Here is a 23,967-nt window from a genome sequence, read left to right on the forward strand (position 1 = left end):
TAGGAGCCCAAATGTTATTATGCTCGTTGGAGACGAGCCAGGCCTGCGCAGAATCGATCCCCGGTGATCGCCGCGCAATGCATGCATGTTAGATTTGTGTCCGACTTGATGCCGACTCGCTCTGACGTCGTGCATACGTGGGCAACGAGAACCTCACGAGATCGAGGCGGCCGAAGTTTACGGAGTCAGGCGCCGCAGCTGCTCTCCACCAACTGCAAGACCCAGGGCATTATGGGAAATGACTGAAGGTCGCCTGATCAAAGAGCTGATTGGCTCTTAGTTTTGACAGCAAAAAACACGTGTTGTAGAAAGTCACAACTTTCTGTGATATTGTGATATTGAACGCTAGATTGTAGGATATTAGTCTCATGCCAGTGTATGCATGTAACGAAAACTGACGCTAGAGGGGAACCTAGAGCGCCGTAGTTTGAAGCGTAGGACCACGGACCTAGCTGCCGTATTTGACGAGTTGAGAATGAGAACACGTTGTTATCGTCCATGTGCATTGTTACAGGTCTACATGACACATTAGCGTCATCCCTCGTTGGGTGCAATAGGAATATTTGTGGTGCAAAATAAATCTGAAATGTTTTTTTGTGAATTATTACTATGTGTTGTTTGAAGGCGGTGCTGGATTGTGACATGCCACACACCCAGGCATGACTGCTTTACATGGTTTTGTGACTAAAGAAACAGCATAGAGATCATGAAGGAGTTGCTAAACACTCAACTGGAGTGACGTAGGTGAGGAATAGTGTTGTGAATGATACCTGTTTCAAAATCTATTGAGAGTTTGGAGTGACTCTTTTTTGCGTAAACAATCCTGACTCACTTTGCTAGACGACTGAAGAAACAAAGTACGGACTCGGGTGTCTAGACCAAGTGTGAAAATGCCCTGAAACACTACTGCGTGGACTCAGCCCAATGAATTGCTGATTTCTGTTGATTTTTGTTACAGTGTCACAGAGAGAATAATATAATGTACAACAGCCAAACTCCCTGCTGAGGCCCCGGCATTTTGTGGTTGACAGGCAAGGCGGGAAGAGGAGCATGAAGAGGGAGAGGAAGGAGGACGAGGGACTAGCGAGCAGCCTCAGTTCAGGCATGGTTTGGCATGGCAGCATACGTTTCTTTGAGGAAAGAACTGGCCTACATGCAGACCAGTCGGGGCCAGTGGGGCCGAGCACATCCGAAGCTCTGATTCACACATTCACTTATTTAGTTGCACTGTGAGATTTTAATATTTGAAGTTTGCATCAGATTGTGTTAGAAAATTAACAAGTACTGGCTGCTAATGCTGTCCCGATAACACAAATGTGCATACCTTCCGCTGCAAAGAGTATGAATCGATCATTAAATGGTTTTAACTCGTTGCAGTTTAATCAAATGTGATCTTTCACCGATCCACCTGGATGGACAATTAGCTTAATGTTGGAGAATTTTGGGGTGAATTAAGCACTGTGACCAGGAAGCTTTTCCTTTCACTGTTTACAGATCAGAGTAAAATGAATACCGCAAAACTGCAATTAATAGCCCGGGCTTTTATTTGCTTTAATCACTGAACCCAACCAGCGTATATTTGAGATGGGCCTTTAATTCCGAGACGGGAGATACTATGTAATTCATTTTTTAAACCAGTATGAATAATACTGGTATAAAAATTAGGCTATCGAATAACAAATCAATTATCAATTGATCTAGCTCCAGACAGTTAACCACGCTCATTTTACGGCACCGACACAAAACCTCTCTTTATCCTGTTAAAACCCGTCAGCGACGAGCCGGAAACTAAACCGAGAACGGTGGGGACATTCTGTATTATGTAGTGGACTTAACATAACAATATTCACAACTTGGATTAAGATTAATTCTTTTGATTGGTGAACCCTTAAGGACAAAAGGAATATAAATAATCGAGGAATGGACACGTATTCGGACTTTATGACTGCTTCAAAGGTAAGGAGGCGCCACTTTTTATTCGTCTCTCTTGTTTACGGCTGTACCGAATAGTTTGAAGCTTAGAAGCGTAATAACGTTGACATTCTAGTTATTATTATGAATAACTTAAACACACGAGTGACGCAGCACTCAGCATCTCTGTAATTGTCCATTTACAAAATTCACAACATGCTTCCATCCAACGAAACACTCTGCTTTAATCCATATTTGTTGGCGTTTAGCCTTTCAAAAACGCCATTTTCTATTTTCAAAAAAACACAAAGGGAGGCACGCACCTAACGGGGCGCTTCAGCAGCAATCAACAGCACCGTAAATCTGAATGAATTATACTGGTGCTCATGGGTTGAACTGGACGAAAACCACGATGGTGACGGCCAAAACACCAAACTCGAGCTTCAAAACGGCGGTCCACAAACCAATGGATGACATCACGGTGACTACATCCTCGTCTTATATACAGCCTCTGGTGGAAACAAACAACTTTAGTTGTTCCACCATCCTCCATTTCCTCTATTGGGGATAGTAACTGCAAAGAACTTTACATTGATAATCTTTGGTAACTGGGGATAGCTACCGATCGCTAACGGGGAACACAAAAGCGCTATCCTCTTCCTCTTTGATGTAATAATTTCAAAAATTGACAACATGCTTCCATCCAATGAAACACTCTGCTTTAATCCATATTTGTTGGTGTTTAGCCTTTCAAAAACACTTTCACTGGTCAAAGGGAGGCACGCACCTAACGGGGTGCTCTAGCAGCAATCAACAGCACCATAAATCTGAATGAACTGGTGCTCAAGGGTTACGTAAAATGAACTGGACGATTGAATTGCGAAGAATCTAACTGATCTAGCCACACCCGGAGAGCATAAGGGACTCAACGTCTAACTGGGGCTCGGCTTTTAATTGAAGATTTACGGTATTATACTGTATGTAAGTGTGCAAAACGTTTTCTAAAGTTTTCTAGGGAATTGAATGCACATCTAAGTATGTGTAAAAATGTATTCCATTAATAATGAACCTCTCTACGTCATCAAGTACAAAGAGTTTAAAAGGTCATCATCCAGGAAGCGCATGCACTGGGGGTCAAGGTTGAGACTGGTCATGTGGCAGCGGGTGACTGGCGGGTGTAAGGAATGGGTTGGGGGTATGCATGACCAATGAGGATGCAGCAGAAAGCTTTGAGAGATAAATTACAAACCAACCAGATTCTACATGTGCCAAGATGTAGAAAGATGAATGGGGAGGGAGTTTTATTTTTAATGTTTTTTGGTAAATTGTACATTGTGAGTGGGTGAGAGACATTTTTTTTTGGAGGGGTGGTGGGGTGGGGTGGGGTTGGTCGTGTGTTTGATTGGCCAGGGGCATGGGGCGAAACGCACACCATCACCATCATCATCATTATCATCATCATCATCATCATCACAGCACCACCACCACATGTCATGGCGCAGCACGGATGGAGAACACGATGAAGGATTTCATAGTGCATTTTGATTGGATGGATTTTTTTATCAGAGGAGGAGGGAGTGGGAGGAGGGGCGTAGGGCGCCAACAAAGTAGAGAGGTTTAAAGAAAGCATGTAAAGAGATAGAAGAGGAAGACGGAATCATTATGGGTGTCATTAAAAAGGCAGTGAAACACAACTCATCAAGTCAACAACAACAACAGTTAGCGAATGATTTGAGATACAGTATGTTCAGCCCCTCTCTGATGCCAGCCATGTAGCGCTTTCTTATTTGGTTAGCTTTAGTAACAAGCTCGTTCCAAACGGGTCCATGAAGGGGTTGTGGTCTCCCTAAAGAAATATGAGGTAATTTTATTATTTTGAAGTGGAAACCAAGCGGCAACCTCCGGTTCTGAAAAGTGAAGCCAACGCTGAAGTGCCTTAAACCTGCATTCTCTCTACCAGCCAGCAGGGGGCGACTCCTCTGGTTGTATAGAAGTCTGCGAGCAAATGAGCCTACTTCTCTCTTGATTTATTACCTCATTAAAACATTGTAAACATGAGTTCATGGTCTCAATCTCTAGTTTCAAGTCTTCTTCAATACAGCATGATGTTCATTTAGTAAATTATGGTCCCATTTAGAGTCAAATAGACCATAAAGCAGGGGATGCTTTAGGGCGGGGCTACCTGGTGATTGACAGGTCGCTACCACGGCGTTGTCCGGTCTGGGAGTTGTCCGTGTTTTCGTCTTAGAACTTTAACCCTTTCACAGCGTGTTTTCTGTTCATGAAAGTTAAAATTAAGATTTTTGTCGCCTAAAAATTTCTTATTCAGCGTTCGGTTGTACGGAGCTCCAGCTTCTGGTGTCATTTCTGGTTCCTAAAAAAACAATATGGCGACGACCAAAATGCCGAACGTGAGGCTTCAAAACGTCAAACCAATGGATGACGTCACTGTGGAAACTTTCAACTTCCGTAAGTTATATAGTAAGAACTTACATTGATAATCTTTGGTAACTGGGGATAGCTACCGGGGAAAACAAAAGCGCTATCCTCTTCCTGTTTTGGTTGTGCAATGGTTGACGCACTTCCTTTTTGCCATAAATGGAGCCTTCATTTTCCCGGGAGATCGTACCCGACGGCTGAGAGAACTGCATAGTGAAAGCGAAGCTTACAGGGAACCAATCTTAACGCCGATGGTGTCATTATTCTACAGCCATTACATTGTGCGATCAACATTTACTTCATAATAAGTTAAAGCTATTGCCACTTCAATGCATTTTAAGTTAAATCATTAACCTCAAAGTATTTAAGCTGATTTATTTCTGTGTTGATTGTATTTTTTTGTGAGTTGGTTGTGTTTTTGGAACTGAAATGTGAACTGCATTTCCTGTACTTGCATGCCAGAGACTGTGCTCTCTATGTCATTATAAGCTACGGCTTTATTGTTAAATGATTACACCGGAGCTAAGTGTAACCCGTCGGTCAGTGGAGCAAAAGTCAAAGGGACTCAGTTTTGGGGAAATGTAGTCCTCAGAGGTGTAACAAAATCGAGCCAGCTTAGTTAACCTGAACTAACAGCTGCAACCTGCCAACGTCAACACGGCGATGTGATTACTAGCCGATACTACCACTACAGCTTTTACTTGATGTGCAAAGATCAGATGTGCTAAACCAGCAGGTTTGCTGACAGAGAATCAATCAGACGTCTGAAATGATCAGTTCGCTGTTGAAAACACCGCTGACGTCAATTAATGTCTGTTCAGACAGCGTCCAACGTGGCCAGAGGGCGTCTTTAATCATCTGTTGTTTTGCAGTAATTAGCACACTAACTCTGAATCGGGTCAGTGTGAATGAGAAGAAGACTTCAGTACATGTCAGAGAGGTTTTGTAAGTTCAGAACTGGAACCCAGAATCCAAATTTGGTGTACGGTAAAAAAAAAATATATATATATACAGTAACTGCACAACAGAGAGGGGCTGAAGCTGCTAGTGAATTCCACACATATCAATAGTCACATTAAGCTCATATGTATAGAATAAAACAGACATATAGTTAGTTATAGACATACAAACAACAGAATCACAGTTCACGGTGAGATAAACAGCACATTAAAGGCACAATCATTCATTGGTTCACATGGAAACCCCAAACATCAGACTCTTCACGTCCTCCAGTTACACTTACAGTAACTATGTGAGCTGTAAGTTGAATGCGGACAAAGTGGATTTTTATAATCAATTATTAAATTGTGTGACAGGTAGAAAAGAAAATGCATTTGTTGCAGCAGTTAACGACTGCATTGAAAATAGGAATATTGAATATAAAAAGTGGTTAATCTAACTTATTTACATTTTTTATTGAACTTATTGTAGTATAATTATTTTAGGAATTATGCATGACTGATATTTTCCTCCCGTACCCCCTGCAGTACTTCAAAGTACCCCAAGGTGTACTAAAACCCCCATGTGAGAAACACTGGACTAATATATGTACACACAGACCATTGGTACTTGCAAGATACAATCAGCTAATATTAGTGTCTCTGTGAATCCCTTTAGCATCAGAAATGCATCTGTCTGTAACAGGAAGCTTTAACACCATGACAAGGAAACGGAGATGTACAACAGATGTTAGTTAAAGGGACTGTATGGAACTTTTTACACACATAAGTTCTTTTTAATTGCCGATGTGTGAACAGGTTGTAACCTAACCTTAAAGGATGAGGCCTTCTGCGACCTTATGGGTTTCCTCTATCAGCCTGTAGACTGCTTTTAATGTGAATTTGAATGTGTAATGTGTGAACCCGGGCCGTTTATACTGGGAAAAATCCAACGGATGTGACGTTATGCACGCTGGCGAATGCCTTCATTTTCAGCTCAGCTTACAGGGCTAACAGTGTGCAACCGTAGCTAACGTTCGGTTAGCTACGTATCGCTAACGCCAACAAACGATCAGCCGCCACCACAACTCCAAAACAAACTCCACGGAAGCACAGAAACACAAAGTTACTGTATATCTGGTGAAGCCCGGCTAGCAAAACAGGAATGTGACCGACGTCGAGAGAAAACTAGGATCAACGTCAGCCGGGCCTTCGATGGTGGAGTTACTGCCAAGCAGGTGAAATATAGAGTGATAATGTAGCTACCGTTAATCAACATGATGCCTGTCAATCACGTTGAGTGTGTCGCCTCACAGTTTTGACCGATGCTTGCTCGCGTCTACGTAGCGCAAGCACGAGCAACAGGACGCTGACTGTCGACTGTCGTTGACTTAACGGCCACAAGCGTCACTGTTAACAAGTCATTTCTGATTCTTACATGGAGTCCCTTTAAAGGAATAGTTCATGTTTTCCGGAAAAAAACATGCTTATTTTCTTTCTTGCCAGGAGTTAGAGTAGAGGATCAATACCGCTCATATGTCTGTAAGGTAAATATGACTCCCAAACTATATTTTTATATTTTTTGTGCAGCTTACCTGATGGTTTCGAGAGGTAGTCAGACAGATTTATGGAATTATTTGATTGCATCATTCTTATGTGCATGATGTTTATAATATTCCTCAGCATTAAAACATCTTTTGCTTGTGTAGTAATGTGAATGGCTGTCTCTAGACTTCTACAAATAACTCTAAATACTAAACAAATAAAATACAAATCATGATTTTGGGAGAAAGTTCTGCTTGCTTGTACTTTCACTAAAGGATCTGAGTAGGTATTGCAGTATTTTTAAGGGCTACACAGAGTGCCATGTTATAACTCCAATAGAAGGGTGGTCAGGTTTACAAAAACAGTTCCATCAGGCGACTCCTCTAAATGGATTCAAAATGTATATGTACTGAGAACAGACTGGTTTAGACATTGACAACAAGTCGACCCGTTCATGTGACATATCATCGACTAATGTTGGGTTGCCACCATCAAGGTGAAGTGTCGTCCAAACGCTCAACAGCACTTACCCCTAGTTCTGTCACTAATATGTCAGTGATGGCTCCGACGACGGACACAAAATCAAAAATGTTCCAGGCATCTCTGAAGAAATTCTGTTGGGAAGGAGAGAGAAGTGTTAGCCCAATGAGACGAGAGAGAGAGACGGCAAAGGTAGCCAATTGCATCCTCTCGCCACCGTGGCGGTAAGGGACACGCCCCTGGCCATCGGTGATGTTGTTACCGTGGAGACAGGCTGGAAGGAGGGTGATAGCGTGACTGCTGTGCGACACTGTATGCTCTGGGCTTTCCAGGGACAGGAAGAACATGCTCTAGATCTGTCTACCCAAAAATAACCCGCTTTATAAATGAATAATAGGATGAAACACTGAAGCATATAGACCGGGTCAACCTAGATAAGGAATATGTGCGGATGCGTTTAGGTGCTGCGTGTTTGTGGATCCTTTAAGTTCTACAGCCTTACCAGAGGGCCAAATGCGATGACTTTGAGGACTGATTCCATGAAGAAGAAGGTGGTAAACACGATGTTGAGGTTCTTCAGGACGTCATCGTACGTTTTGGATGCACCGTCAAACTAGAGACACACAAAAAAAAACAGATGGAAAAAGAATGAGAACAGTCAAACTAAATGTAGGAAATTAAAGCTGCATTAATCTGTTTTTTATTTGTCATAATTCAACAAATTAATGACGACCTTACACCACAACGACATTCCAAGCGATTTCACTGTCGAAGACATATTTCCATTGTCGGAATAAAATCAAAACAAGAGTTTTGCTAGAGTTGCGGCGCGCTCACGTGATCTTGATCGTTTAGTGTAAGGTGGTCAGCAACCGTTACTATCAAAAGGAAAAAATCTGTCGCTAAACAGTTGAGCGTTGTGATGAAGGTAACACAGTTTATAGTCTAAGTATAAAGTATAGAAGTCTAATGCAGTGAGGGCCAAAGAGACAATGTACTACGGAGTATTAGGGCCACATTGAGGGAAAAAACATCTGAGATTTCCAGAATAAAGTCGTAATATTACGAGAATAAAGTCATAACTTTACGATAAAAAAAAATCGTAATAATACGAGAATAAAGTCAGAACTTTACGAGAAAAAAAGTCGTAATATTACGAGAATAAAGTCAGAACTTAAAGAGAAAAAAACCTCTGGAATACCATTGTGTTGTTACAACATGTGCAGAGACAGACTCGTACCTTCATCATAAGGACAATGGTGTTGAGGGCAATCAGAGCCATGATGCTGTACTCGAAGGGCGGAGACACCACAAACTGCCACATGCGATACTGGAAGCTCAGTTTATTCTTCGGCATGTGGCGAGTCAGAGGCCTGGCGTTGATGGCGAAATCTATACAGGCTCTCTGTATGAGGAAAGTGAAGAGTTACAGCTGCATTAACTCTTTAAGAAACTTTAAAAAATAAAGACTGAACACCGGATATCTCTGCTTCTCTCCTCACCTCATTCTTTTCTAAACTGTAGTCCTCCATCATCTTATCCCCCTGTTCCTGGAAGGTGATGATGATGAGAGCCACAAAGATGTTTACGAAGAAGAAGGGGAAGACAACGAAGTACACCACGTAAAAGATGGACATTTCCATCCTATAACCCGGGCTAGGGCCCTGATTCTCATAGGTGGAGTCCACTGAGTGCTTTAACACCCTGCGAGAGGAAAGAAACAAAGAAAGTCAAATGAGTTATGGCTTTGGGGGAAGTTTGTCTTCTTGTCATCTTTAATGAGTGTATTATGGACAAGTTTAGAGACGTGTGTGTGTTAATGAGTGCATCCCACTCACTGCGGCCACCCCTCTCCAGTGGAGACAGTGAAGAGGGTGAGCAGGGCCCAAGCCACGTTGTCGTAGTGGAAATCGTACTTCTTCCACTCCCGCTTCTGAGCTTTAACCTCATCTCTCTCATACACCAAGTACTCGCCCCTGAAGGAACACACAAGTATCAGTCAATAAAGACAGACAGAAATGGACATGCATATCTATCTCTGTTTATATTCGATATGATGAGAAGTTCAGGTTAATGTTGGTTTCTCATTGAATAACACTACATGTAGTTATTTAAATGACCAGGATACTCCTCTAGGTGGCAGCATCTGCACAACTCAAGTGATTTATGTTGTTCTCACTATTGTCCAGACATCACATCGCTGTGTTTCCTCACAAGCATGTGCAAAGTATCTCTGGCACTTTGAGAGTACCATGCTGTGTTAAAATACAGTACTGTATGTACTGCAAGTATTAACAATAACAATACAGAATTAATGGTGTAATATTAATATGGTACTGAGATGGTACAAATCAGAAAATATTGAAATATTAAATGAAAAATGCTTTTGTTACTGAGTGAAACGTATTCTTGTTACTCAACACGAGGTGAACAAATACCTGCAGTACTGTGAATTATGCATGAAAAGCACAAACTGTCCTTTAAACTAGAAACTGGACAAAGATCTGTTGAAGTGAACATGTTTAAAGAGTTTCCTGTTTGTGAAACCGACCTGCAGTCTCGCTCAAACTCTTTGGATTCGTCCGTGCAGTAGAAGAAGCGGCCTTTGAAGAGCTGCACGGCCACCACGGCGAAGATGAACATGAAGAGCATGTAGACGATCAAGATGTTCAGCACGTTCTTCAGAGAGTTGACCACACAGTCAAACACGGCCTGCGAGGCACAAACATTAACAAACACACTTATTAACCTGTATGACGACTTCATATATTGTGTCGTCCAGATTCGTGCAAAAGAAGACTTTATTCTATTATGATGAAGTAAGAAGCACCGACAAGTCTGTTGAGCTCTACCGTACCTTTAACTTGGGGAGTCGTTTGATGGTTTTCAGAGGACGCAGCACCCTCAGCACACGGAGGGACTTGATCGTACTGATGTCTTTGCCCTTGCTGCTCCCCCTAGAGTTCAGCCACAGAACAACAACAACAGCAACGTCAGAGGAGAATCAGAGAGCCGAGTGAAGAGATGGAACAATCATAAAGGGCTCTTACCGCACCCTCTAATGTCATGAAGTTGAATTTATCTTAAACACATAACCTCTATAGTGACAATCTCAGTGAGATACAACACACGATATGACACTCGAGTACACTGAACCAAAGCTCTTACAGTCTCTTCTTATCCAGAGAGAAAGAAACTTTTAAGTGCACGTCAAACATGAAACCGGTGGGAGGGGAAAGCGATCAGTTGCCTGACCGTTTGGTTTCATGGACATCAAGAAGCATCATCTGTTATAATCTTCACCATGATACAATAGACATTCACTCATTCCATATCGACAGGCATCTCCCGGCAGAGTGCCCAGCCAAACCTCTTTCTTTCTTTTTCAGTGAAACACGCTGTTCGGTTCTTCGGAGGAAATGGGAGTTTTTAGATGTGGAAAACATGAAACTTTAAGTACTACATGGCTAGGATTATGTCGATATAATCCTGAATTTTGGAAATGAACTGACTCTGATATGTTTCACATAGCTTCCCTTTATTGAAATCCAGTTTTCAGAACATGTTTTGTTTTCCTTCGGGTCAGGACTGCAACCTGAACCGAAGTGCAGGAAACGGAGGCTATGTGAGACTCTTGGGGACATGCGATGCCGCTTGCAGAACACGACATCACATGTCGTAACACGAACAAACACGTTGCACCAATGGCGTCCCGACAAGCCATGAGAGCGACCGGTGGGAAAACGGTTTTAAAGACAAACTCGAGTGTTTTAATGCGCCTGCGAACCCCATAACTGAACATTCTGCTCATGATTTGTGCGCCCATAAACCAATATCAGTGAGGAAAAACTGCGGTGTCGAGGGAGTAAATAGCCGAGTTGATCTTTAGTGTAAGTGGATGGGCCATTTAAAAAAAAAAAAAAAAGGCAGTAGGCGCCTGGACGCCTGCCAAGCGTGAGCAGAAGAGAGGTCGTCCATCAAGGCTCGCTCTTTAACTATGAACTCAGTTCCCGTGGCAGAACACGCAAGATAATTCAATTCAAGGCTGATTGATTGAGTCTGAGCCTTGGAAGTTCTGCGTGTGTGCACGTGTGTGTGTGTGTGTGTGTGTGTGTGTGTGAGACTCAATCGATAATCAATAGGTCTTCCTCCTTTGAAGTTGAGTAGGACTGAGGTCTCTCTATCAGAGCAGCTTGAGAGTATTAGAGTAAAGCCCAGTCAGGCCAAAGGTGTTAGGAGTTAAAACCATCCACACACACACAAGAACTCACTCATGCACGCACACGCTAGCAGCTCTTTGAGTCTCACGATTGATGTGTGAGTATTGTTAGTGCACGGTTTTATCCTTGTGTCACCCCTAATAAACAGTCTGATATGGGGCGTTCCTTAAATGTCAAACTGAGGTGATACTCCCTTAAACAAAGTCTGTGTTTTGAGCATGAAACACTCAACACCTGTTTGACTGTAAGGTGGCTGTAAAAGGCTTCTATACTCTCGTCCTCCGTTGAGCGCAGCAGCTGTTGAAAGCTGTTGGATTCACGCCTGAATTAAAGGGATAGTTCAGATGTTTTGAAGTGGGGTTGTATGAGGTACTTATTCATAGTCAGTGTATAACGGTCGGCACACCTCCAGTTTGGAGAAACAGACCAGAGTACCAGCACCTACAAAAAAATCAATATCAGTTTAAGTGTACGTAATATTTAGAATATTTTCGCCAGTTTACCTTGCCATAAGAAACAGCTGTACAGTCTATGTTTTTGACAGGAAACTGAAGCCGTTATCTATGCTCTCGCAAAAGCCACCAGACTCCATTGCAAAAAACAGAAATTTTACCTCGCAGAACACAGTTCCTGGTTATTTAGGTTGAAATAACTACAGAAGTTACGTTACCTAATTACGAAAGTTACGTAACAAATACGCCAACGTTTGTGTTGAAATTAATAATAATAATAATTATTATTATTAATAACTTATTTGTTTATTTAATTTATTATTATTATTATTACTTTTTATTTTATTCTATTATTTTTTTTAAAAATGTATTTCAATTTTAAATGCTGATGTTTTCTCTAGTGTACTTATTGTGTTTGTTTCTAAACTCAACTACTTAAAAATTGGTTTATAAACTATTGTAATTACGTAAAATACATCGTATACAATACGAAAACAACTTTGAAAAAAGGGAAAAAAATAAAGTATAAAAAATAATAATTAAATAACTGCGGAAGTGGCGTTACTTAAGTACGAAAGTTATGTTATAATACGGCAACGTTTGTGTTAAAATAACTAAGGAAGTGGCGTTGATTTCAACGTTGACTTCTGGTTTCACACGGGGCTAGAATAGCGGTCTCCTGGGTGAAAGTCCTGTGTTTTTAGGATATATAAAAAATTACGTGCATTACTTTTCGTAGGCAAAGCTACGAACGGTGTTTGAGAACAGCCTATTTAAAGACGTCACCTCACATACATACATATAATATTATTTAAACTGAAATAAATATATTTGTGTATATGAACTGAGTATTGAGCCTCAGTCCTTCCCCTTGTGTTGGCAAAGGTATTGTTGACTTTGTAATCCTTGTCCTAACCTGTGTGAAGGACCAAGCCGTTTTTACCGCCACCTTTTAAGCCGTCAGGGTGTTACTGTCTGATAACCAAAACATAGACTCTGGGTGGAGTATCACTTTGATAATGTATGTTTTATCATCAAACCCTTTAAATCAAAAACTATCGACGGAACCATGGATGACTTTCGGTGGCATGTGGAGAATAAGACAAGCTACGATACGGCGAGAATGAGCACGATACGACCAGAAGAACAAAGAAAGAAAGAGAGAGAAGCCAATTTGATCCGGTGGTGGAGAGCAGGGGGACAGAGCGGAGGAGGACAGAGGAGGAACTTTACCGGGTGCTAGTCCTGTCCAGTTTCACCGAAGGATGGAGACAGCGAGAGTCAGTGACAGCGACAGAAAGAAAGACAGGGACAGAGACAGAAGAAGAGGAGGAGGAAGGGAAGGAAGGAAGGAGAGGGGAAAACACATAGAAAGACAGACACACACAGAGACACATTGATAGAGAAAGACCGACAAAGACAGACACAAGACAAGAGAGAGAGGGTTTGGTAGAAACAGGGAAAAATACATCCATATGAGAGACAGACAAAGAAGGAAGGACAGCAAGATGGCCATACCCACACCCGCTAACACCCGCTAACACCCACTAACACCCATCCTGTATACACACACATCACTCCCCTCTCCCACACCCATCTCGTCTCCATGACGACTGGATGGGATGTCTACACAACTGCCTCCTAAATTTGTAATGACATAAGTTCTACATGCTGTATTATAGCACATCATTTCATAGTTAAATAAAACTTGGCTCAATATAATTCTGGTAATAAAACATACGGATATTTTATAATACTTTGCATTACGGTTTATTTTCTGTATCTTGCATTTTAATTAATCTGTTGTTAAACGGTTTGTAGCGTTTAGTTCACAGCTTTTAGACTGCAGACTATTATCAAAAAAAGGCTTACATAAGCATTTGCAGTTTTTATACTTTAGGTCGACGTATCCTCAACGGTTCGTAAAATATCTTACGTAAAGTTATTCGTGCGATCTCCAACGAATGTCCAGCAACACGTGTTAATTTCCACTCATTACCTGCATACAGTCTTTTCAAAATAAAGTTCCGTTAGCTTTAGGAAAAGATTGTGGTGTGGGTTAAAGTAACTACGGAAGTGGCGTTACTTAAGTACGAGAGTTACGTGACAAATAATCCACCCGACCTCCTCCCTACGCGGCATTTTACTTATACTTCGTGGTTCATGATTACGTGGGATATATACGAGTTACTGTGCTTTACTGTTTCTAGGTATAGCTACGAATCGGTGTATGAGAACAGCCTGCGTAGGTTTACATAGGTTATATTACCTATAGTGCATTAATGTGGTCAAATGTGCTAATCTGATATGCATAGAAAATTACGGGTAAAATACAATTTGAATTTCTTAAATAGCGAGATAACGCTTAAAATAATAATTTATATAATCTGAAAAAGATCTCATACAATGGTTCATGTGATATCTTACGAAAAGTTAGTTTGTTATTGTTTGTGCGTTTTTCTATGAATGTCCAGCAACAGGAGTGATCAGTGCACCTGCGCAAGAACCCTGCAGTGTTTAAGAAACAACACTGCTTGGTTAGGTTTAAGAAAAGATCGTAGTTTGGGTTAAAATAACTACAGAAGTGGCGTTACTTAAGTACGAAAGTTACGTGACTAATAAGTCAACGTTTGGGTTAAAATAACTACGTAAGTCGTGTAACTTGAGCACGGAATTTGCGTAACAAACAAATCAATGTTTGTGTTAAAATAAGTAAGGAAGTTACATTACTTAAGTATGTAAGTTACGTAACAAGTCAACGTTTGGGTTAAAATAAGAATGCAAGTGGCGTTACTTAACTACGGATGTTACGTGACAAACAAGTCAACGTTTGGGTTAAAATAACTACGGAAGTGGCGTTGATTTCAACGTTGACTTCTGGTTTCACACAGGACTTGAATATTGGTGTCCTGGGTGAAAGTCCTGTGTTTTTAGACTCACCCGTCCCGCCCGACCTCCTACTGTACCGACGCAGACTTTATCGCTCTTTATGCTACGTCACTTGTTCTGCTTCACGCTTACGTGGATTACATACTAATTCATGGGATATATAAAAACTACAGTGCATTACTTTTCGTAGGTATAGCTACGAACGGTGTTCGAGAACAGCCTATTTAAAGAACACAATATTATTGAAAGTAAAATACATATATTATCTATATGAACTGAGCGTTGAACATCATTCCTTCCCCTTGCATTACAACATTTAACGATGTCCCTTCTACTCCGTCAGAACTGCACTAACAATCATCTACGATAACTTCTTGAGATCTATAATAAGAGCACTTCAGAGACTCTGGATGTGCAAACCCTCCTTCGCTCCTGGCTGTCTTCTGCTGCGCTACCATCTCTATGAAGAATTACCTTCACGGTTGGAAGAGGAAACTCGATTGCTGCATCCATTTACACCGATTCTTATCTTATCACACCATAATGATCAATTAGACCGGGCCTACAGCACAAAGTGCCCTCATTAGATCTGCAATCATCTAGTGGGGATTTTTATCAAAGCTCTTTTGCATGCACATCTGCACAGGGGGAAGAAAGAGGCGTTAAATCTTTACAAAAGTGGCCGGTTCCAGGTTCTCTTGACATGTTAGAGCACATACACTCAGGACAGCCATCATGAGTGGAGACTCAAGAAACCAGGATTTGTGTGTATTGTCCCATACACGCACACCGTCAATAGAAAGAAAAGGCATTCTCACAGAGACACTGCAACTGCATGCAGTTCTCAGTCAGTTAGCATCTATTCGGAGGATGAAGGGGAGCCAGAAGCGCAGTTGTTGTGTTTAAAACCCATAAAAAAGTGAAGCCATTGCACTCCGACCATGCTAAAAACTCCTCTTTGTACAATGGTTACCTGCTTTGAAACAGTGTCATGCGTCAAAAGTGACATTTCAAAGGTGTGTGTGTGTGTGTGTGTGTGTGTGTGTGTGTGTGTGTGTGAAGCCCCTAAAGCAAAACTGTACTGTAGCTCAGCCCTGGAGCAGATGGTGGGAGCGAGGAGGAGGCAAAGGAAGAGAGATGGTGGAGAGAGGAGGCGAAGGGTGAGGGGGCGATGATGGCGAGAATAGCATCCTAAAAGGGAGCGGAAGGGGGAAGAGAAGAGGGGAGGAGAGAGGAGGGAAGGGGACCAGTGAAGGAGGGGAGGAGGCATCCTTGTTTCATGCTGTGGAGGGTGCAGCAGTGGAGTGATTTTATACTTGTTTTTGCAAAGTGATATTTAACTTTGATTCGACAACTTCACTTTTTGCAGCGTATTAATGGAGCTCATGATCTGTCCACCATCATTATGTGTCTTTATGGGAACCTGGTGCTGCTTTACGGAGAGACACCCCAGGTGAAGAGGGTAACACACTAAAACATATCACCATGAAACTTCCCCAGTTTATTACTTACATTAAGACAATTCTTGGTTGTATTTCAAGTTTTCTGAAATTTTACAGTATGTTTAAATATGCAAATGAGACATTATCTTATTAAATATGTGCTAATGTGCATACATTTCCAGAACTGAGATCTGAACATTGGATAAAGTCAGGTTTCAATTTGTTGACATGTTAGAGTCAACGGTTTTTATACTGATAAATACTGTTAACCGCCATAGAAAAATCAATTTTCGCCATGTTTTTAGGAATAACATGTTGTATAAATCAGGCTATGAATGATATATGAACAAACCCCTTTGTAGAAACCTTCAGGATATAGAGAGGAATGAAACTGGACAGTTTGGTGGATGTAAGAGCTGCTGAAGTGGAGATTTCTGGCTTTCAAAATCTCATTTAGAGAAAACGGCCGTTAAAAATATGTATTAGTATAGTATTGTATAGAGACACTACAGGTGAATAGGATAAAAAAAGAACTTATAGATATCACCATGAAACTTCCCCAGATGATTACTTATATTAAGCAAATAATTTTTTGTATTACAAGTTTTCTGAAATGTTATGTTTAAAGGTCCCATGTTGTAAAAAGTGAGATTTGTCATGTCTTTTATATTATAAAGTAGGTTTAAGTGCTATATAAATACTGTTAAATTATAAAAACGCTCAATACACGGAGAAATACACACAGCCCATATTCAGAAATTGTGCGTTTGAAACAAGCCGCTAGGATTTCTGTTTATTTGTGATGTCACAAATATACAATATTTAGATCATTACACGGTTTTAAACGTGAACATTCTAAATGTGTCCCAGTTTATTTCCTGTTGCAGTGTATGTGAATGACATTAGCTGACAGGAAGTAAATATGGACCCAAACTGTTGCCTAGCAACGCAATTCCGTTGGAATGCACTAAACGGAGCGTTTCAGACAGAGGGTGAATACAGGTATATTCAGACAGACAGTATGAGGAAAATAAAGATTTTTTTATCATTACATTATGTAAACATGTTCTAGTAGAAACACAAAATACATGTATGAACCTGAAAATGAGCACGATATGGGACCTTTAAATATGCAAATGAGGCATTATCTAACGCTAACTGTTGGTGAATGTGTAATTTGTATGTTTTCTTGAGACATGTTATGGAAGCAAAATCTCAAATTTGATTAGTGCATGAAAAACAATGTTTTTTTTTTACCTGGGGTGTCTCGCCTTAATACTTTTAATTTATAATTTTACTGTGTGTGAGAAATCACAATTATGTAAAAACAATATTTAGATATCTTCTTTGTTTGCAGTTATTGTTGGTGGTGCTATATTAGATCTGATAGTAACAGTACAACTCTTGAACTTCGAACACGGCTGTGAAATGTTTAACCAAAGTAATATATCACTTTAAATTTATACCACCTGTCTCCTGAAAGCTTCACCTTTAAAGACTTGTATGTGCACCTTCCCCATCCTGCTCGTTGGTTCCCTTGAACACTGTTCAACTCTGCATTCACACTGAGAGCAACCACATGGTTTCAACACTGTCCAATGAAGATGATATGAGTTTGTGTGTAGGACTTGTAATGACTGTACATGATGTTATTGAACAACTTTTGTGATTGTCAGCGGTTGTCGGCGGAGGCTTCTAGTCGCTGACAGTGTGAACACACAGTGACATTCAGAAGACGACTATAACTTGTATCTGCTGGTAAGAACAGAGGTGTTCAGACTGAGTGTGAAGTCATTAACACCGCTGGCTGTGCTGCAGTGTGAGGTGTCTGCCTCTAGTCTTTTTATAGGAGATGCAAGTTAATTGTTTTTTTCCCCAAGGCATTGTGGGAAAACAGACGGGACAAGAGACTGACCTGCACTGAGAGAAAATAAAGTGGTGGAAAGCTTTTTAACTTTGTCCACTAATTATAGAAGGGTGTCCTCGGTCCACAGAGACAAGTGGTGGTGGAGGTGGTGTTGCATCCCCGAGTCCTGAGTCAAGACAAGCAAGTCCCAAATCAAGACAAGCAAGTCCAGAGTCAAGTCCAGAGTAAAGTCCGAAGTCAAGACAGGCAAGTCCCAAGTCAATTCCTGAGTCAAGACAAGCAAGTCCAGAGTCAAGTCCAGAGTCAAGCCCCGAGTCAAGACAGGCAAGTCCCAAGCAAGTCCTGAGTCAAGTCCCGAGTCAAGTCCTGAGTAAAGACGAGCAAGTCCAGAGTCAAAACAAGCAAGTCCAGAGTCAAGTCAGGCAAGTCCAGAGTCAAGTCATGCGTAAAGAGAGTTAAGTCCCGAGTCAAGTCCTGAGTCAAGACAGGCAAGTACAGAGTTAAGTCCCGAGTCGAGACAAGCAAGTCCCGAGTCGAGACAAGCAAGTCCAGAGTTAAGACAAGCAAGTCCCTAGTCAAGATAAGCAAGTCCAGAGTCAAGACAGACAAGTCCCAAGTCAAGACAAGCAAGTCCCGAGTCGAGACAAGCAAGTCCAGAGTCAAGACAGGCAAGTCCAGAGTCAAGACAGGCAAGTCCCGAGTCGAGACAAGCAAGTCCAGAGTCAAGACAGGCAAGTCCCAAGTCAAGACAAGCAAGTCCCGAGTCGAGACAAGCAAGTCCAGAGTCAAGACAAGCAAGTCCAGAGTCAAGACAGGCAAGTCCAGAGTCAAGACAAGCAAGTCCCGAGTCGAGACAAGCAAGTCCAGAGTCAAGACAGGCAAGTCCAGAGTCAAGACAAGCAAGTCCCTAGTCAAGACAAGCAAGTCCAGAGTCAAGACAGGCTAGTCCCGAGTAGAGACAAGCAAGTCCAGAGTCAAGACAGGCAAGTCCCAAGTCAAGACAAGCAAGTCCAGAGTCAAGACAAGCAAGTCCAGAGTCAAGACAAGCAAGTCCAGAGTCAAGACAAGCAAGTCCCTAGTCAAGACAAGCAAGTCCAGAGTCAAGACAGGCAAGTCCCGAGTCGAGACAAGCAAGTCCAGAGTCAAGACAGGCAAGTCCCGAGTCGAGACAAGCAAGTCCAGAGTCAAGACAGGCAAGTCCCAAGTCAAGACAAGCAAGTCCCGAGTCGAGACAAGCAAGTCCAGAGTCAAGACAAGCAAGTCCAGAGTCAAGACAGGCAAGTCCAGAGTCAAGACAAGCAAGTCCCGAGTCGAGACAAGCAAGTCCAGAGTCAAGACAAGCAAGTCCAGAGTCAAGACAAGCAAGTCCAGAGTCAAGACAAGCAAGTCCCGAGTCGAGACAAGCAAGTCCAGAGTCAAGACAAGCAAGTCCAGAGTCAAGACAAGCAAGTCCCTAGTCAAGACAAGTCAAGTCCTGAGTCAAGACAGGCAAGTCCAGAGTTAAGTCCCGAGTCGAGACAAGCAAGTCCCGAGTCGAGACAAGCAAGTCCAGAGTTAAGACAAGCAAGTCCCTAGTCAAGACAAGCAAGTCCAGAGTCAAGACAGGCAAGTCCCAAGTCAAGACAAGCAAGTCCAGAGTCAAGACAAGCAAGTCCCGAGTCGAGACAAGCAAGTCCAGAGTCAAGACAAGCAAGTCCAGAGTCAAGACAAGCAAGTCCAGAGTCAAGACAAGCAAGTCCCGAGTCGAGACAAGCAAGTCCCGAGTCGAGACAAGCAAGTCCAGAGTCAAGACAAACAAGTCCCTAGTCAAGACAAGTCAAGTCCTGAGTCAAGACAGGCAAGTCCAGAGTTAAGTCCCGAGTCGAGACAAGCAAGTCCCGAGTCGAGACAAGCAAGTCCAGAGTTAAGACAAGCAAGTCCCTAGTCAAGATAAGCAAGTCCCGAGTCGAGACAAGCAAGTCCAGAGTCAAAATGTGAAAGGCCAGGTTTGTCCTTTCTGAGCTTCTGTAGAACGATGGTGAATAGGACTCGCTCCCTCTGTAGATAGAAACGGCTCATTCTAAGGTAATGATTCTTATTTTACAAACAAAATAAAACATACTTATTAATATTATATTCCATTTCTGCCAATAGAATCCCCCTAAATGCTACACACTGTTAAGTAGAGACAAATGGGCTTGTTTGGGTGCCAAAGACAGCGTAGGGATTTCAGAAAGCATTAACTTGCACATTTTAACCTCAGTTCATGCAAATCCGCATCTATCATGTATGTATTGGCTTTTTAATCGATGGCACCACCTCTAGAAGTTGCTTTGCATTCAATCTGAACACACTTTGACAGTTTCTATTAGCTCTAAGATTCAACGGACATATTTAAGCACATTCTTTGCCTGTGACTGACTCCGAACATCATCGACCTTCGTAGTCCTGAGTGATGCCGTCTACTGCATCACAAGTTGTGTTCAGGTTCATGCAGTCACCAAGGCAGACATGCACTGGACATCCACAGAGCTGAGGAGGATGCACACACAAGCTTCTTTCTCTCTCACTCACTCTTCTTTTTTTCTTTTTTTTTTCCTCAAACGCACATTCAGACCCTCCAGTTGCATATATCATACATATTTAATTCATATGTATTTGTCTATACACTGCCTCAGCATAATAACAAAATCATTCCACCCACCACCACACCCTGCCCCAGCATGCCTCCCTCCATCCCTCCCACGTTCAGTCTGACTTCCCGGGTCGTGCAGAGGAAGGAGAGTTAAATACCTGAGCCTCCGGGGTACGTTAACATGGTCAGAACAACAGATGAGTATGTGTGTTTGTGTTTCAGTGTGTGTGGGTAAAAGACAGACAGAGAGAGAGAGGGGGGGACGAGAGGCGATGAGCCATGGCGGTGTTCTTCCCCCGTGGGCGAACAGATAGCCTGGGCACTTAAAGGGTTAAAGGTGTCTGGGGCGCCCTCACCCCCACGGACTGACCGCCAGGGACCTCCAGCCCGGAGGACGGGAGAGGATGAAGAGGCGGGAGGGGGGGGGGGGGGGGGGGGGGGGTGGTTGGGTTGGAGGCAGGATGTTGGCTTCAATGGTTGTTGGAGAGGTGTGTGTGGTGGAGTTTGGAAGGGCAGAAGGGTTAATTAGGGACTATAGGGGGTTATATTCAGACAAGGGTGGAGGCTGGGGTTGGGTGGGGTTGGGTGGGGATGGGTGGGGATAACGGCAAGCTAAGGCAATGGGTGACGCTTATTCCCAACATACAGCACGGGGATTCAAGGCAAGAATGTGGAACAACTTGTTCTGAGGAGCAACTATGCACTCGAATAGTCAAAAAAATTACGTCCCATGCATAGACTCTATATAAGAAGTGGACGTAGTCATCGTGACGTCACCCATTGGTTTGTGGACTGCCGTTTTAAAGCCTCACAATCGACATTTTGGCCGTCGACATCTTGATTTTTTGCAACCAGAAGTGACACGAGAAGGTGGAGCTAAGTACAACGCTGAATAAGACATTCTTAGGTGTCTAAAACGTTACAATTAACTTTGATGAACTGAAAACACACTGTGAAAGGGTTAAAGTTGTAAGACGAAAACATGACAACGCCGTGGTAGCGACCTGTCAATCACAAGGTAGCCACGCCCTAAAGCATCCCCTGCTTTATGGTCTATCTGACTCTAAATGGGACCATAATTTACTAAATGAACATCATGCTGTATTGAAGAAGACTTGAAACTAGAGACTGAGACTATAAACTCATGTTTACAATGTTTACTGAGGTAATAAATCAAGAGAGAAGTAGACTCATTTTCTCAGAGACTTCTATACAACCAGAGGAGTCGCCCCCTGCTGGCTGGTAGAAAGAATGCAGGTTTAAGGCACTTCAGCGTTGGCTTCATCTTCCAGAACCGGAGGTTGTCGCCTGGTTAGGAACCTTCCTAAGCAAAAAAGACTAATCGATCACAACCCTGGAATAGCTTATAGCTGCTAAACATTAACGTGTTCACATTGTCACTGTGAGCATGTGAAGCTGGGCATACACTGTAGGATTTTAGAAATGTTGTTGTGTACTTCCTGCTCCTACTGTACGAGTAGATCGTTTGCGATGTAAAGCCAAAGCTCACGATTTATGTGCTCACACTGTACGGTCCGATCGTCAGCCACGACCTGAACGTTCACACTGTACGTGTAAAATAGAAAAAAAACACGGCCGGTCGGCTCCTGTGTGCCGTTCTGGCTGTTGACATTTGTCAATAAAGATTGGTTTGAAAGCTCCGAGGCAGGTAAAGTGTGTTTGCTAGCAGAGGTCTGTTCGGGTCACGATGCTAACAAGGCAGAAATCTGTGCCATCCTGTCTGCTGAAACGTCTAAAAGAAAGAAGCAACGGCGTAACGTTGTGTGGACTCACTGTGGCGAGGAAGACGTGGACAGTACGGCTTGGCCATTTTGCAGAGAACTGGAGGTAAGCTAGCTACGTTTTACTAGCTGTAACTATTGTAGCCTACATTGTTATCTTGACAGCTACGCTCGGATTACTGTAAAAAGAGGAGAAAAGAGGCGCTGACGTCGGGGAGTCGGCTCGTGGCTCTGCTTCAACTGAGCGAGAGCCTGTGGTCGGCCATCCGACAGCCGGTCGGGAGGCGTTAATCGGTCCTCGGTACCCCCCGTACACTGGATGGCAAACGACGCCCGACGAAGCTGAAATTTCTTCCGACTCTAAAATGAGTCTTGAGGCTAAAATTGCACAGTGTATGTCCAGCTTTAGAGTTAGCATTTGGCTCTAGTACAGCTTCCCTGTGACATTGGCATGGCTGTTGTTGTTTTTCTAGGATAGTGGAAGAACTAGACTGACCGTGAGGTACGAATTCTGCATGACCAGCTTGAAGTTGGAGCAAATGAATGAAATGTAGCCAAAACGGAGAAACAACTGAATTTTGAATCAAGTAAAACTCCTCTTTCTCACAGAGAATGACTTGTTCTCTCACTTTCTTTGCTGTATGTTAGGATTAAGAGGGTTGTAAGGGGGATGAGGTGGGGAAACCTGCGTAAAATGTAATGACAGATAGTAGGAGAGGCTGTAATGAAAGGTATCTGTCAGGAGGTGAAGGCGTCTGCAGGAACCAAAGCTGTGAAGGGGCCTGGTGGGGGAGTGTTGGAAAGCAACGGTTTTGGTGGATCAAAGTCAGATGCAAGAAAAGAGGAAGGGATGACTCACGGCCTGGTTTGTGGAAATATCAGAGCGGCATGAATTGGCAAATAGGCGACACAAGGGAACAGGAGTAAGGGAGATTGGGAAAAAGAAAATGTTGAGAAGGAGCATGTGGTGCTTTTATATTGTATTAGGTACAGTGAGAGTGAAGGGGAAGGATGATTGGGATTAGTTGGAGGTGACTGTTTCAGGCAAGGTTTGGGGTTTTATCGGGGGTGAAAGGTGGATGAAGACAGTGCAGCTACACTCTAAAAAAAACTAATTTCACTCTCAGTTCTTCACTTGGAACTACAGAAGAACTATCCGAAAATGTAGGACTAGGGCTGTCAATCATTTTATATAGTTAATCGCGATTAATCGCAAATTAATCGCACATTTTTTATCTGTTCAAAATGAACCTTAAAGGGAGATTAAAGTATTTAATACTTTCATCAACATGGGAGTGGACAAATATGCTGCTTTATGTAAATGTATGTATATATTTATTATTGTAAATCAATTAACAACACAAATCAATGTCAGATATTGATCCAGAAACCCTCACAGGTACTGCATTTAGCATAAAACAATATGCT

At 42.4% G+C, this 23,967-nt stretch overlaps 2 protein-coding genes across 21 annotated transcripts in view; one reads left to right on the plus strand and one right to left on the minus strand.

Moving 5' to 3' along the window:
- Positions 1 to 23,967, plus strand: part of nacc1b (nucleus accumbens associated 1, BEN and BTB (POZ) domain containing b) — a 303,884-nt gene that overhangs the window by 153,117 nt on the left and 126,800 nt on the right. The window lies entirely within an intron of this gene.
- The window catches only part of cacna1ab (calcium channel, voltage-dependent, P/Q type, alpha 1A subunit, b), a 257,077-nt gene that overhangs the window by 54,238 nt on the left and 178,872 nt on the right, over positions 1 to 23,967 (minus strand). For 14 of the 19 annotated variants that reach the window (XM_074631170.1, XM_074631167.1, XM_074631177.1 and 11 more), the window contains 8 exons: positions 13,219 to 13,230; positions 10,171 to 10,270; positions 9,865 to 10,025; positions 9,152 to 9,289; positions 8,816 to 9,017; positions 8,554 to 8,718; positions 7,816 to 7,926; positions 7,364 to 7,447 (listed from right to left, as the gene is read on the minus strand). In XM_074631170.1, coding sequence (XP_074487271.1) covers positions 7,364 to 7,447; positions 7,816 to 7,926; positions 8,554 to 8,718; positions 8,816 to 9,017; positions 9,152 to 9,289; positions 9,865 to 10,025; positions 10,171 to 10,270; positions 13,219 to 13,230 — 973 coding nt within the window. The remainder of the gene's footprint in view (positions 1 to 7,363; positions 7,448 to 7,815; positions 7,927 to 8,553; positions 8,719 to 8,815; positions 9,018 to 9,151; positions 9,290 to 9,864; positions 10,026 to 10,170; positions 10,271 to 13,218; positions 13,231 to 23,967) is intronic. The other 5 variants (XM_074631184.1, XM_074631174.1, XM_074631183.1 and 2 more) reach the window with 1 other exon arrangement.

Source organism: Sebastes fasciatus, chromosome 3, assembly GCF_043250625.1.
Source record: "Sebastes fasciatus isolate fSebFas1 chromosome 3, fSebFas1.pri, whole genome shotgun sequence".
NCBI lineage: Eukaryota > Metazoa > Chordata > Actinopteri > Perciformes > Sebastidae > Sebastes > Sebastes fasciatus.